This window comes from Nycticebus coucang, chromosome 19, assembly GCF_027406575.1.
Source record: "Nycticebus coucang isolate mNycCou1 chromosome 19, mNycCou1.pri, whole genome shotgun sequence".
Taxonomy (NCBI): Eukaryota; Metazoa; Chordata; class Mammalia; order Primates; family Lorisidae; genus Nycticebus; species Nycticebus coucang.
Genome location: NC_069798.1, coordinates 23,122,528 through 23,137,013, shown reverse-complemented (window position 1 = coordinate 23,137,013; position 14,486 = coordinate 23,122,528). Strand labels below are relative to the sequence as shown.

General features: G+C 35.0%; 1 protein-coding gene across 1 annotated transcript in view; it reads right to left on the bottom strand.

Moving 5' to 3' along the window:
- Positions 1 to 14,486, bottom strand: part of DSG1 (desmoglein 1) — a 32,569-nt gene that overhangs the window by 8,107 nt on the left and 9,976 nt on the right. Inside the window, exons 4-11 of the mRNA XM_053571830.1 lie at positions 14,210 to 14,365; positions 12,282 to 12,426; positions 10,318 to 10,484; positions 7,944 to 8,078; positions 7,464 to 7,649; positions 5,123 to 5,382; positions 3,692 to 3,831; positions 2,121 to 2,444 (exon numbers count right to left, since the gene is read on the bottom strand). Of these exons, the coding sequence (XP_053427805.1) occupies positions 2,121 to 2,444; positions 3,692 to 3,831; positions 5,123 to 5,382; positions 7,464 to 7,649; positions 7,944 to 8,078; positions 10,318 to 10,484; positions 12,282 to 12,426; positions 14,210 to 14,365 (1,513 nt within the window). The remainder of the gene's footprint in view (positions 1 to 2,120; positions 2,445 to 3,691; positions 3,832 to 5,122; positions 5,383 to 7,463; positions 7,650 to 7,943; positions 8,079 to 10,317; positions 10,485 to 12,281; positions 12,427 to 14,209; positions 14,366 to 14,486) is intronic.

The following is a 14,486-nucleotide window of genomic DNA, read 5'->3' as shown; positions in this document are numbered from 1 at the left end:
ATCTTGATAAAGGGTTTTGAATGAATGAAAGAATGTGTAAATAAAATCATGAAGAAGGAAGAAAGACATAAAAATGAAAAGAGACAGGGAAGAAGAAAGATGTAAAAATAAAAATAAGGGGGAGAGAAAAGAAAAATGGGGGAAGAAAGAGGAAAAAAATCCCATATGTTGCTTTTTTGAAAATGTACAAGCCTGAGAGAAAACTTTGGCTCCAGAGGCAATGACTTTATAATCTGTGAATCTTTTATTAACTGCATTACCGAAAGCTAGTTGCCAACATAAAAGACAAATCCATCTGTGTAGTTAAGATACTTTTATAATATATTAAATTTTAAAGCTTTATAATGTTGATAATAAATATGGCTAAAAAATGAGACAATTCTCTCATCTCATATATATATATATTACATTACATTTTGCAAATTTGTTAGCATTTTTTTTTCCCTGACTCATTTTGATGAAAATGCTTTCTTTTCTAAAACTTGTTCCCTCTTTCATAGAACTTTTCCTGGTCATTACTTCAATTTATTATGAGCCAATAAGAATGGACTCTTATTTGTCAATGTAGCAATTTCCTTTTTGGGGGGAGGGAATATATTTCACATAATGGATAAAAAGCTTCAACTCTAACCTGTATTTTAGCATGTCCAAACTCATTGTGGTTTAGATTAACCCCGTGTTCATTAAAAAGTTCAAAAGCCTCAGGAAAAAAAAGTTCAAAAGGGCGAATTATTTAAAATTAGAGAAAACCCAGGTTAAGATTAAATGTTGCAAAAAATGATTTACTTCTGTACATGTCTTAGGAGAAATGAGGACAGAAACAGTATTTTGCCTTTAAGTGCTCTGACTTCACGTGTGCGTGTTTAATTACATATCTGAGGTGGCTTCTGATACTAAGGTTTCACGATTCTGCACTCAAAATGGAAATATTTGCATCAATTGAATTAGAATGGGCGAATTTCAACCTACTGACGTCAGGGCACCCCTTCTCATTTCTCAGAGACTTTAGTACGTGTCTCATCCACAGTCTACTTTTTTTTTGTCATCCGGGGTCAAGCTAAAGGCCACCTGGAGAATTTAACCTCACAACTGGGTCCCTGACTAGTGCCACTCTGGTGGCCATGGAAGGTTCTAACTGCTTCATGTGTGGCATTTCTTTTTTTGTTGTTGTAGAGACAGAGTCTCACTTTGTCGCCCTTGATAGAGTGCTGCGGCATCACAGCTCACAGCAACCTCCAACTCGTGGGCTTAGGCGATTCTCTTGCTTCAGCCTCCTGAGTAGCTGAGACCACAGGCGCCTGCCAGAGTGCTTGGCTATGTTTTTGTTGCAGTTCGGCCAGGGTCGGGTTCAAACCCACCACGCTCAGTATATGGGGCTGGCACCCTACCCATTGAGCCACAGGTGCCGCCTTTTTCATCATCAAAACAATGCCGTGCAGTAAATATTATTATTTCACAGATGACAAAAGTGAGGCTCAGAAAGATTAGGTAATCTTTGAAAGACTCAGACAATTCAGCTTAGAAACTGGAGTTTAGCCCTAAGTCTATTAGACTGCGTTTTTCACGAATTAGGCTACACAGCATTAGTGTAGCATGGCATCCCTTCAAAGTCTAGCCCTTGTCTGTCTTTCCAGTCTCGTCTCTCACCACACTGTCACACACATCCTTCATTTCTCCCACCCTGGAGTTTTCTGTATTTCAGTACCTTGCATTCTCATTCTTTTGGGTTTTTGCACATGGATTTTTTTCCTCCTTTATATTGTGTTCCTTTTCTCTTATCAGCCTAACTTCTATTCATCTGTTAAAACCCCACTCAGAGTTTATTTCTCTATGTAGCCTTTTTTGATTATGTTTACCATTCAATAAGCAAGTTGAGCCTGCTTGTTTTGGCACTTTCCCATTACACTGAGACTGGCTACAAATAGTCTTATGTGTACAAGGGGTCAAGAAGTTTAATTTTTTTCATCTTATAAACCCAGTGCCAAGCATAGAAATTTCATGATTATTGCATAAAGTGAGAATTTGTAAAATATATTTTATCAAAAAATCAGAAAACTTATTTTCCTGACACCATTTTTTTTGGGGGGGGCACATGTAAATAGGACTGTTATAGTACTTACATCCTAGGACTAAGAATCCCATGATGAGCAGGCCAATGCCAGCAGGGCCAAAATGGACATTATCTTCGGGAACACGTGGCCTGACCCAGGGGTCTTCTACAGGTTCTCGCCAAGGTGTCTGGCTAACTAAGCCTGATGAGGTAGTGTCCTCTCTCCCGTTAGCATTGGTGTTTAGGCCACCACCTCCACCGTTTTCACTTCCAGTGGTGCTAGTGGTACCTGTGGGAGTATCTGTAGCAGGACCTGTACCACCATTAGTATCTCGGTCATCCCAGTTTTGAAGGTCAATATTAATGGTACCAGTGCAGGTTCGTTGAAGACCATCTGTAATAAGGTTCAAAATGAGATCAACATTTTACACATTTGCTATAATAATTGTTGAAATATACAGAACTATTTTTTATTTCAATGTCTTTATTCCCACCAATTCAGTAATTTCACAAATCATCTCTTGCCTGTTTCTTGGTTTTTAAATAGTTGAATTCACGTAATATTATGAAGTTAATTTATTGTTATTAGCTACTTTTTATTGAATTATTTCTTTATATTATAGTTGGATATTATATATAATTTGAAAAGTATAGAGTTATTGAAAGAAGAAAAACCAAACTAAAACAAAAACAAACTCAAAATAGTAATACTCAAGGACAACCTCTGTTGATATATTTTTTAATGATCTTTAATCTTTAAAGAAAGTTGCTGAAAAGTTGCTTATTGTTTTTGTTACTTTGAGATGATCACATGGTTCTTTTTTTTTATTTAGTTTAAGCTATAAGTATTCTTTTATATTTTAATAAACTTTTCATTAACAGAGTTCTTGGTGGCTACTTAATTTTATAGCAAGAGGAGAATGGTTTATCTACCCAGTAACCTATCATTGATAATGCTTTCAATATTTAATTATTAAAGATAGTGTCATAATTAACATCTGTGTAGTCAGAGTTTTATATTTAGAATTTTCCTAAGATTATTGAAAATAAAATTATTGGATAAAAACATAGAAATAATTTGTTTGAGGTTATTTTTGTTATCCCTATTTTACATATGTGACCTCAGTTATCTGACTTTGAGCATTGATGTAACCCTGGGATCTGGCATAATGACTAACAGTTATATATACTTTCTAAATAAATAAGACATTTCTGGAGGCATACAAATAGATTTAATCTAGTCTATCTCATACCAAAGCCTGTGTCCTTTTAGTTCAACTATGTTAATTCTATTGTTATTGTCTTCGCTATTTTTATCATTATTATCACATCTTTCTAGATCCATACTGTTATTGTCCCATTTTAAAGAGGGGAAGACTGAGGTATAGACAGGCTAAATTTCTTCTCTCAGATCCCACAGCTAGTAGGTAATGGTATAAGGTAATTCAGTCTTACTTGAGAGCTCATGGTGTTAGCATGAAATTATACTCTCATACCATTAAATATTTGAGTCTATAATGCTCACCTTGAGAAGTTTTGTTAGAAAATGTGTTACTTTGAAACATAATAATGAAATTTTTAATGTGCGAGAGTATATATAGTTTCCTCTGTAATAGAAAAAAAGGTCAATTGATCTCTTACCATCTATAGATAGAATTGTCCCTTGGTATTTTCCTCCAAGCATTTTAACTTGTTCCCAAGTAAGTCGATTTCTCAAAGTGATTTCTCCCGTTCTTGAGTCAACAGACAGCATATCAGCTGGATTACTTCCCATTACATATCTGTATTTGAAAGAAAAATGGTACAAATTAAAGTCTGTTATCCTATAAAAGGAGGCATTTTTCCAGTCGGTAGTTGTAACTGCTGGACATAGTTACAATTATTAGAAACTTATTGTTTCCCTCCCAGGGCCATCTCAGCTGCTTTAGGCTACCCAGAAGTAGACAAAGATTTAAATTTAAGAAAAAGAAATTGCTGAGCAGACATTTGTAATATCTTTTATGCCCACTTGGATGTCAGAATAATCCTTTGATGCTTGCAGTCTCATTTCCTGGGATTTCTTAGGCTTCTCCTAATTCCAAACTATTCTCTCACCAAAGAAGTTACTTCTTCATCAGCCTGCCTCTCCCCCTCGTCCCACTCTGCCTCCCCACGTGCACAGTGGACACCTTTAGAAGACTTCTTTGGAATGCCAAGTGATGTCCCTGCTTTGGGTCTCTGTCCTATTTTCTCCCCGTCTCCGACCTTGGCATTTCCCTTCTCCTTTATGTATTTGTGATCACTGAGCAGATAATGCTGTGTCTTTTACAGGTATTTTATGAAGCTCAGGGAAGAGAATTTTTAAAGGGGGAAGTTTTCCCTCAGTGAGCTCACTCTTACGGGGTACAAGACAGCCCAGGGGCCATAGCAGCACAGTGTAGTCAGACTTGTAACTTTACTGCTCACCCATGGGAGGAGAGCACAGAGAAAGAACTTTGAAGACACATTTGTGAGGTCTTTCTACCGCTATTCTCAATCACAGTCACGTGTGCAAAGACAGGTACACACACATTTTCCATGATTAAGTAGAGATATTTGGATACTTAGAGTTTTAAAAATGGCATAACATCATTTTTCCTTAATATAACCAATTTTTCAAGCCAGAGTTATTGACCAATAATTAAGCGTTGATTAAAGCAAAGAATGTAATTGAAAAGAGCTAACTAAATCGAATTGATTTCCAGCTGGAAAGACTTGCAATGGGAAAATCAGATCCTTAAAATCTTTTGAGGGATTGGGACATGTGGTAATTAGCTAATTGATATATAAAGATATATAAACACAGGAATGTCAAACCTCTGAGATGTATAACTTTTCACATATTATGTCTTTACAGTTTAACATCTTACATCTTGCACATATTTTTATATTTTCTTAAGTTATACACTCTAACCACTTAGTAGTTAGTACTTTTTTACAATTGAGTGATGGTTCCATAAATAATGAAAAATGTTTCAATTCAGATAATTAACATTTGTAACAAGAACATACATTTAATAGTGGTAAAAATTAGTTGGAAAATGTCATTCTTACCTAGCAGTTGTTGAAGTTTGATTAGTGTCCAGGTCAATAGCTTGGAAAGTTCCCACTTTATCATTTATTCTCATACGGCCAGTTACGACATACGTTTTTGACCCCGGACGAAACACTGGGCCTTCCCTTACATTTTTCACAGTCACAGTGATTGCAGTTGCTGTGACTTTATATTGAGACATAACCGATTGGTGAAATTCGGCTTTATTTCTAACACCAATACTAAGTTGCAGGCTCTGCATAGCTTCATAATCTAGGGGCTAGACAAATGGAGTAAAATAGTTTAACTGTAAGAAAAAAAGATACAAGAAAAGTCCTTCAAAAAAACTTATGTTTTCTTTCTTTAATTAAACATAAATACATACAAATGTATGATCTATTCTTACTTTTTAATCTTCAATTCAGTGTTAGTGTGTACAAGTAAAGTAAAAAAAAACCTAGATCCATTGCTGAGAAGTTGAAAACTTGTAACATGAACTCTAATTGTTCACCAAACAAATTAAAAGCTTAAAACAATACATATGTTCAACATTTATACATTTTTTAGTGCAAAGACAACTTATGTCACCTTTAATCATTCATATTTCTCAGAAAGTAGCTCTATTTATTAAAAAGTATGGGTCAAATATATTAGAGGATCAATCATGTGACTAGTTTCATTCATAAAAAACTATGAAAAGACATTTCACTTCTATAATTGTAACTCTTAGAATAAGTCAGGTAATAGAATGTAATATGTACATAATATAAAGAAATCCTTATTTTTTCAATATAGTCTAGAAAAAGTTTATTTCATATTATAAAATATCAAGTAGTGATTTAATTATGAAAAATGATGCTGATAACCACCACACATGAAATCCAAAAACAATTCCGCCAGTACACTCATATATATCAAAATACATTTTTCTAAATTTTCACAAGAGTAATTTGGAGAACAATAGAGATTCATACATTGAACCCCCCTATTCAGCTAATATTTGAATTTTTGTTCTAATGTTGATTTTATTTTCAATTCAAGGAATCTCTATAAAATCATATATTCAGATACATTACACACGTGTATGTATATAATTTTAGCCAAGTATTTAATATATGATCTTATGTCTGGGGAAAAAATTATCATTTCCATATCACAAATAAGAGACATTGAGGACAAATAGGCTGAAAAATTTTCTAAAGTAACATAATAGTTTGAGGTGAAATGTATTAGGGCCCATTTTCTCCAGTATTGAAGCATAGGATGTATCATGGAAAGAATGTGAACTTTACATCTAGAGAAAAGTAGATGTGAATGTGGGCTGTACCACTCACTAGCTCTGAGAACTTGTGCAGGTCACATGCTGTCTGTGCCTCAATGTTTTCATCTTCAAGATGGGTCTGCTATAACCTAATTTATTAGGGATGCTTGAGGGTTAAACTAAAGCTGTGCATGCTGCTTTAGGTTAAATAGAAGCTGTATGCCTGGTGACTCTTATGAAGGCATATGAGGTGAAACCCCACCATTCCTAAAGGGACAAAGTTTCTTAGGAGTCTGTTTCCCAAGACAATTCTGAAAGAAATAGCTAAAATGGAATTACATTTTACCATGAAAGTTACTTACTGCATGCATTACATAAAATCCATGTACAGGTACTACAGATTGAAAAGATTAGGCCCTGTAAGTCTTGTAGCACAGGGAGAAACTTTCACTGTCGACAACCTAGGAGGCAGAATTTTTCTTCTCACATCTTAGAGGAAATTGTAACTGGAGGTAAGCATGGTAGACCAACACGTGGAGGACACAGGACAACACTGTTGAGTAGGACCAAATCTCCAGTCTATTTGTGTTCCTAATAAGCCTTGGTCAGCAGCCGGTGAGTTGGGAGTATGATAATTGTACAATTACTGTAACTCAATTTTAATTTTGTAAAAATGTATTGAAGGAATAAATGCATTTTAATTTACATATTAAAATTATTTGGTGCATAATAATTGACCTTACAATGTTGACTTGGGCACGTTTTTTAAGCCCATGTTAAATCTGCTTTAAAAATTATTCTTCAAACATTAACTTCAAGGCTTACTCATAAGATTCTTGTTTAAAAATGCTTTCAGTTTACATGATTTCTTGGGGAATATTGGATTGATAAAAGGTTTCAAGTTCAAGTTAAATGCCTGTTTTCCTGAAATAAGTAGAAAGGTTGTACTATAAAAAAATGTCATATATAATTTTAAAGCATGGTAATTTTTATTCTTTCACTGACTCAGGTTTGTGAAGTATTAGCATTGTTTAATTTTAAGCTTAACATTTTGAAAAAAATGGCAAGAAAACAAAATGTTTGGGATAATCACACCGTACCTTAACAACCTTTAAAATTCCCACGTTTGTTCTTTCATTCATTTCTATCTCAAACCAATTTCCCTCATTTCCAGAGATAAAGAAAATCACTCCCATCCAGTTAGCTGAGAACTCTTCATCCAAATCAATTACTCTAAGTAGAAGCAAGTCTGAATATAGAGCATTTTCTTCGAGGCTTACAGCATACTGAAACAAGAAGTAAAAAACTTAAATAAACTTTGTGAACCAGAGAGGAACTATGTTAGACTTATACTGGGGTGTCGATAATTATTCATCATTTAGAAAAGATATTTGTGTTTATAATCTCACTTTTCATTATTTTAATGAATTTATTTGGCATAACATAATATAAATAAACACAAGAAAAAAGGTAGGCATCTGCATTTGGGCTGGAGGTCACATGTACATCTGTAAACAAAACTGCACAAATTTTAGAATATAATGAATTCAAAGTTACTGATTTCGAGAACAAAAGCTTACTGTGGGCTGTTCCAAGTATGGGATGTTATCATTGACATCGAGGATTCTGATGTTGCATTCACACTCCGCTGACATGCCATCTGCCCCACCGTCTCGATCTGAGCCTCTCACGGCAAGAGAGTATTGGCTGTATTGCTAAAAACACAGATTACAAACAATACCACGCTTGACCTTGAAGTCTTTACTCTCATGGAAAGTTCTTTTAAATGTTGGCTCAATGTTTACACAAATCTATGACAGAGGTAGGATAATTCCAAATGTTGAAATCTGCAAATCTCACATGTATATTTCCAACACTACTTACCCATCAGCATTTGAAAGAGGCAATACTTTTTAAAAGGCTTCATTCCTTTACAAATCATAGTATTCCAGAGGTTGAAAAGCTTATAAAGGGTGAAAAAACCCATAATGACCAAGAAGAGAGAGATGAAGGTTTATGAAATATCTGTGGTATGAAAATTCCATAATCTAAATAGCCCCTGAATGTGCAAGAAGAATGAAGAGATGACAAATGGTTCATGTTTTTGGAAGGCAGGGGGTTGTGGCAATGGAGTCACTGATAATTTATCTATTCTTGATTCTATTCAGTGGTGCTTACATTTTTAACAGCTGGTAAAAGCTATGGAAGCTTTCCTAGACTCATGCATAAATGCAAACTCATTTAAAATTATGGATAAAATTTTACAAGTTTTATAGTCAGAGGTATCTTGAGGCTGCTCCACGGACTCCAAATTTAGAATACTTGCTCTGGTGGTCTCCCAGTGTTTGCAGGGATCCTTTACTTTTGACATTCTTTTCTTACAACTTTTCACCACTGAAACTCCTTTCACTTTAAAGAAATCCCACTGGGCTGTTTAAGAAAGTTTGAGAGAGGAAAAAGCTGAATAGTCAATTTCTTCTCATGGTAATTTTCAAACAAGTGCCAAGGGAGACTTACATAACCTGGAAACTGATAACATTCAGATCATTAAGGAGGGCAAAAATAATTTGATTTATCCTATACCTAAAATTCAACAGCAAAGACATTGTCATTTTTAAGAAACCATAATAATTAAAATAAAATTTAATTGCGTATCAGTTAGAAAATACAGCTTTCTCATGTATATCACGAAACAGGTCAGCTGCATTCTATTCAAAGATAATATTTTCAAAAAATTATGAAAAAGTGGGTATTTTAAAATCAAATCATGGGATAATATGGCATGACAGAAATCACATAATTCTGATTCTAATCTGTTAACAATTACTAGTTATTTTCTTATTTGTAAATGAAAAGATTGGTCTGGATATTATGTAATTTCTTTTTTGTCTTTTTTTTTTTTTGCCAGGGGTGGGTTTGAACCCACCACCTCCAGTATATGGGGCCGGTGCTTTACTCACTGAGCCACAGGCACCACCCAGATATTATGTAATTTCTATTGTCCCATCATTCTGATCCTATGATTCATTTCTCAAAGTAAATGAATAGGTAGGCCATCAGTAAGTGCTATGTATGTAGAGAGAAAAAAAGAGTTCCATTTTCAAAGGAGTTCAGGATTGCTGGTTTAAGGAAAGAGAAGCTAGTAAAGTATCTCAAGAACAGGAAAAAACCCCAATGTACTCAGTACTATTATGAAATCAGTATATAATCACCCACACTTTCATACGTTAGATAAAACACAATTATAGCCCAGAAAGAAGGCGAGAAGAGGAAGGAGAAGGGAGGGAAGGGGATGGGCGGGTGGAGGGAGGGTAATTGGTGGGACCTCGCCTACTGTGCACATTATAAGGGTACATGTCAAATATATTAATAGTAGAGTATAAATGTCTAAACACAACAATTACATAAGGGAGGTAAATGCGATGTTAACCAGTTTGATGTAAATATTCCAAATTGTATAGAAAATCAGCACATTGTACTCCATAAATGAAGTAATATACACAGTTATGATCTAATTAAAAAAAAAGAAAGATAAGCAAGTTTTTTTCTCTGTGAATACTCTTGGAGCCTCTATCACATTCACATGCATTATAACTCACTAAGATGGGAACATAATTGTGTCTCTTAAATTTATTTTATAATAGAATGTCCTTTTTTAAAAGCTGGAGTTTTGCCTTTACCTTAGGCATATTTTTATGTCCTTTCACAATATAGTTTTCTTACATAGAGGTCAGTTTTAATTAATTGATTATATGAAAAACGTCAGTATAAAACATAATTGAGGAATCTCCTTTTTTCATTTAAAGATATTTCTCATGTCATTGCCATTATGTAAAAAAATGATATAATTAAAATTTTAAAACATTAGTTTTTTTTATCATTCTCTCTTAGGTACCCTTGCTTTTGAAATCAGTTTCTTTGAGAACAAAAACCCACTTCAAGAAAATAAATTACCTCTCTGTCTAGAAAATTATTCATTGTTCGAATTTCTCCAGTATTTCTGTTGATGATAAACATTGGTGAATCTGAAGGTTCCTGTCTTATGATCTTGAAGGCTATTTTTGAGTTCAAATTATTTGGTTCATCTGCATCAGTAGCATTGAGTTTCATCACCAGTGTATCTAGAAATTAAGGAATATTGATTGCAAATGGACAATTTCTATTTTTGTTAAAATATAAAGTATCACTTTCCAAACAAGGTGTTAGAATTAGTTGGTTCATATGTTGTGCCCTTTGCTATCTTCCCTTTCTACTCCTTTAACATAGACGTACGTTAGCTCCCTTCTATACCTTTGCCTGAATAAAAAGATCACATTTTAGAGTAACCAAGACTTTACTGATAATTTGAAAACAAAGGAAATATGTTATTCTGGCTTTCTAATCCTTATTCTAGTATAATGTCTTCTTTTTTGTTTTGTAGGATGCTATGGTGAAACAAAATGATACCAAGACAAGACCAACTTTTGTCCAACTTTGACCTTTTCTAGCTACATGATCTTGGCCTCAGTTTTCATATTTAGAAGTGGGGATAATATTAGCACCATCCTCACTGAGTTCATGTGATAATTAAATAGTTAATAAAATTATATAAAATTCCTATTGAATAATGTGCATTCAATAAATATGGATTATTATTCTGTTTTGGGTGGCCCCTTGTTAAGCACTACGTAACTTGTAGATGTAAAGTAATGCTTTACATATGTTGTCCTGTCCCTTATCTTTGTCATTAATCTTGTAAGAAGTTCTGATGAAGAACACTGGAGTATATGAAAAGCTGCCATTTCTCATTCATAAACTAGAATTCTTTCATACTCTTCAATGCCATTTCATTCTTTCTTTCTTTTTTTTTTTTATTGTTGGGGATTCATTGAGGGTACAATAGACCAGGTTACACTGATTGCATTCAATGCCATTTCTTCCTATTATTAGTATTTAGAGACAGAGTCTCACTTTGTTGCCCTTGGTAGAGTGCTGTGGCGTCACAGCTCACAGCAACCTCCAGCTCTTGAGCTTAGGCAATTCCCCTTACCTCAGCCTCCTGAGTAGCTGGGACCACAGGCACCCGCCATCAATGCCCAGCTATTTTCTTTTTTGTTGTTGCAGTTTGGCTGGGGCTGGGTTTGAACCTGCCACCCTCGGTATATGGGGCCGGTGCCCTACTCACTGAGCCACAGGTGCCACCCTCAATGCCATTTCTTATACAAATTTCTTATAGATACCCCAGTGCATCTCTCCTTTCTGTGTATATGTTCATGTGTGTATATGTGTGTGTGTGTGTGTATGTGTGTATAAGTTATTCACTTTAGCATTCTTAAAAATGTTTTTGCTAGGTAATTAAGTAATCATGGGACATTCATATAATTAAATTCAACATAACTGCTAGAAGGAGTGAAGAAATATACATGTCTTGATATGGAAATATGTTCAAAATATATTTAAATTAAAATTCATGCCATGGATTAATATGTAAATAGCATGATCTCATTTATGTCTATAAACATGTTATTTATGTTCCTGTAATTATAGAACGATTGTCTGCTTGCCTCTGAAAAACAGTACTAGGGAGAGCAAAGAACAGATTCCCATTCCCTCTTATTTTCCATATTATTGAATGAATTCCATGAATTATTGAAGGTTGAAAGTATAGGTAGAGTACTTTAATGAATAAAAGTAAAATGTAAGGACTTTTGGAATTTATAACAAAGCATAGCACTTAAAAGTAACTATGGAAAGCAACTCCATTGCTTCGGAGTTCCTCCTTGTGTGTGACGGAGTAGAGCAGCTTCCATAGTTGAAGGGAAAGCCTTTCTGCTCTGCGTTTTTTCTGTAACTTACATCAATGATGTGTATCTAGATATAATTTAGCCTCTAGTTAGGTACCTGGATGTTAGGAGTGATCTGGAAGCCAATATACTTACTTGCATTGGAATTTTCTTCTATTTGTCCTAGAAATGTAGACATTGAAAACACTGGAGGGTTGTCATTTATATCCAAAACCCTGACTCTAAGCTCTAAAATTCTCTCTAAATCTTGGCCCATTGAATTCAGAGCCCGGCAGTAGATCTAGGAGAGAAAAGAGAGAAAATGATAGAGTGTAACGCATATTAACAAGGTAATTTATATAAAGGAAGAACAAAAATACTATGACTCTTCAGAGCAAGATGTAATGATTGAATTGCAACAGACAGAGCTGCAAATTTTCATGGGTTTTTCATGTAAAGCGATTCATATGAAAAAAGAAATGGAATGATGTAAATGTAGTTTTTAAATTAGGAGGAGGGGCTTGGGGGGTTGAGAACATGGTAAGGGGAGAGTCACATGGAAGCTTTAAAGAAATGTAGCATTCTTTTGCTGGTAGCATGGACGGTTGTACTATTATTTATATTTAAAGCACATATAAGTGTAATGTATACTATCTAACATTTGTGGTTTGTTTTGGATAAAAATACATTGGGCTTCAAGAAAAGCTAATAGGGCCAGGCGCAGTGACTCACACCTATAATCCCAGAACCTGGGAGGCTGAGGTGGGTTGATTGCTTGAGCTCAGGAGTTCAAGTCTAGCTTGAGCAAGAGTGAGACTCTGTCTTTAAAAAACAACTGTGCATTGTGGTGGGTGCCTGTAGTTTCAGCCACTTGGGAGGCTGAGGCAAGAGAATCACTTAAGCCCACACATTTGAGGTTGCTGTGAGCTGTGACACCATGGCAGTCTTCCTAGGGCGACGAAGTGAGACCCTGTCTCAAAAAAAAAAAAACAAAAAACAAACAAACAGAAAAACAACAACAAAAAAATGCTAATAGGCTATTAAGCTGATTTAAAATTTGTGGGAGAACATTGTGGCAGGAATATAGATTTGGAATTGAGGGCTAAGGAATTAAAGTGATCTGAAGTATACAGACGAGCATCATGAATGAAAACTGCAAGTGTAGATTATTATTTGAAGGTGTTTTGGGGTATGGGTTGATGGGTTTTCAGTAGAAGAGATTATAAGAGCAAAGTAAGATTTCTTTATTTCTTTACACTTATATTTTATGTTAAGAATTAAGAAGCATTGACCATGATTGATAGCAATGGAAGTTGCCAATGGAATAAGAAGAAGAGTGAGAAAAAAAAGGTGGCTGGAATAAGGTTCTTGAAGAAATGGGTAATGGAAATGTCTTGGAATAAGCCGTGGGAAAAGATTCTGAAAGAAAATTGATCCTGCTTTTGGCGTTAAAGGAGAACATTTCTGAACTGGATGAGGGGAAATTAATAGCAGGAGGGTGTGATGGATTCCCTCAGCCTTTTGGGGGAAGTTGGTCACCAGGCTAATTGAAGTGACAGTGAGCTTGAGGGTTTGAAAAGACAGGATACTTCAGCCTTGTGACAGCTCCTGTAAGGGATGCAGTGAGAGTCAGCTGAGGGTGAATGAATTCTCAAGGCACATTTGGAGCTGAGGGGAGTTTGGAGCAATGTGAATTTATTATAAAATATGTTTGCTCAGAAAAGAGTCCCTCAGTAGCTCCAGAATCGTTACTCAGCATTGGAGTTAAAAGGAACCAGCTTTCTTAATTGCATTCAAGAAAAAGAGAAAGTTAAAGAGTACGACATCATTCTAAACACATTCTCTAGTTCGCCAAGGAGGACAGAGTAGAGACGTTAGCATTTTTGCTGGCACTTAAGTGAAACACTTCTTTCTCTCTCAATCTCTTCTGCATTTGTTCTGAGTCATGGAATGCTCATGAATTAAGAAGTAACCCAAATGCCTACTATTGTGACTCTTGAAATCAAATTAAGTATGATCTGACATTAAGATTTTTCAGGAATAATTTAGGCTTGAATTTATATAGTGGCATGAAGTACACTTACAATGAAAAAAGGGGTGACCTCCCGATCAACTATGGATGTTATATTAATTTCACCAGTTTTTTGATTAATAATGAAGATTCCGTAAGGTGGTTGATCAATTCCTACTCCAGAGATGCGGTATGTAACTTCCTGGTTTGCAGCACAGTCTGAGTGAATCTGCAGAAAGAACCCAAGTGAAAATATTATAGGAAACAAATCAGGAGATCTCTGTTTGTTACCTGACAGCTTCTTGAGAATTGTTGCTTGTGATGACCCTGTCATTTGAAAAAGGCTGAAA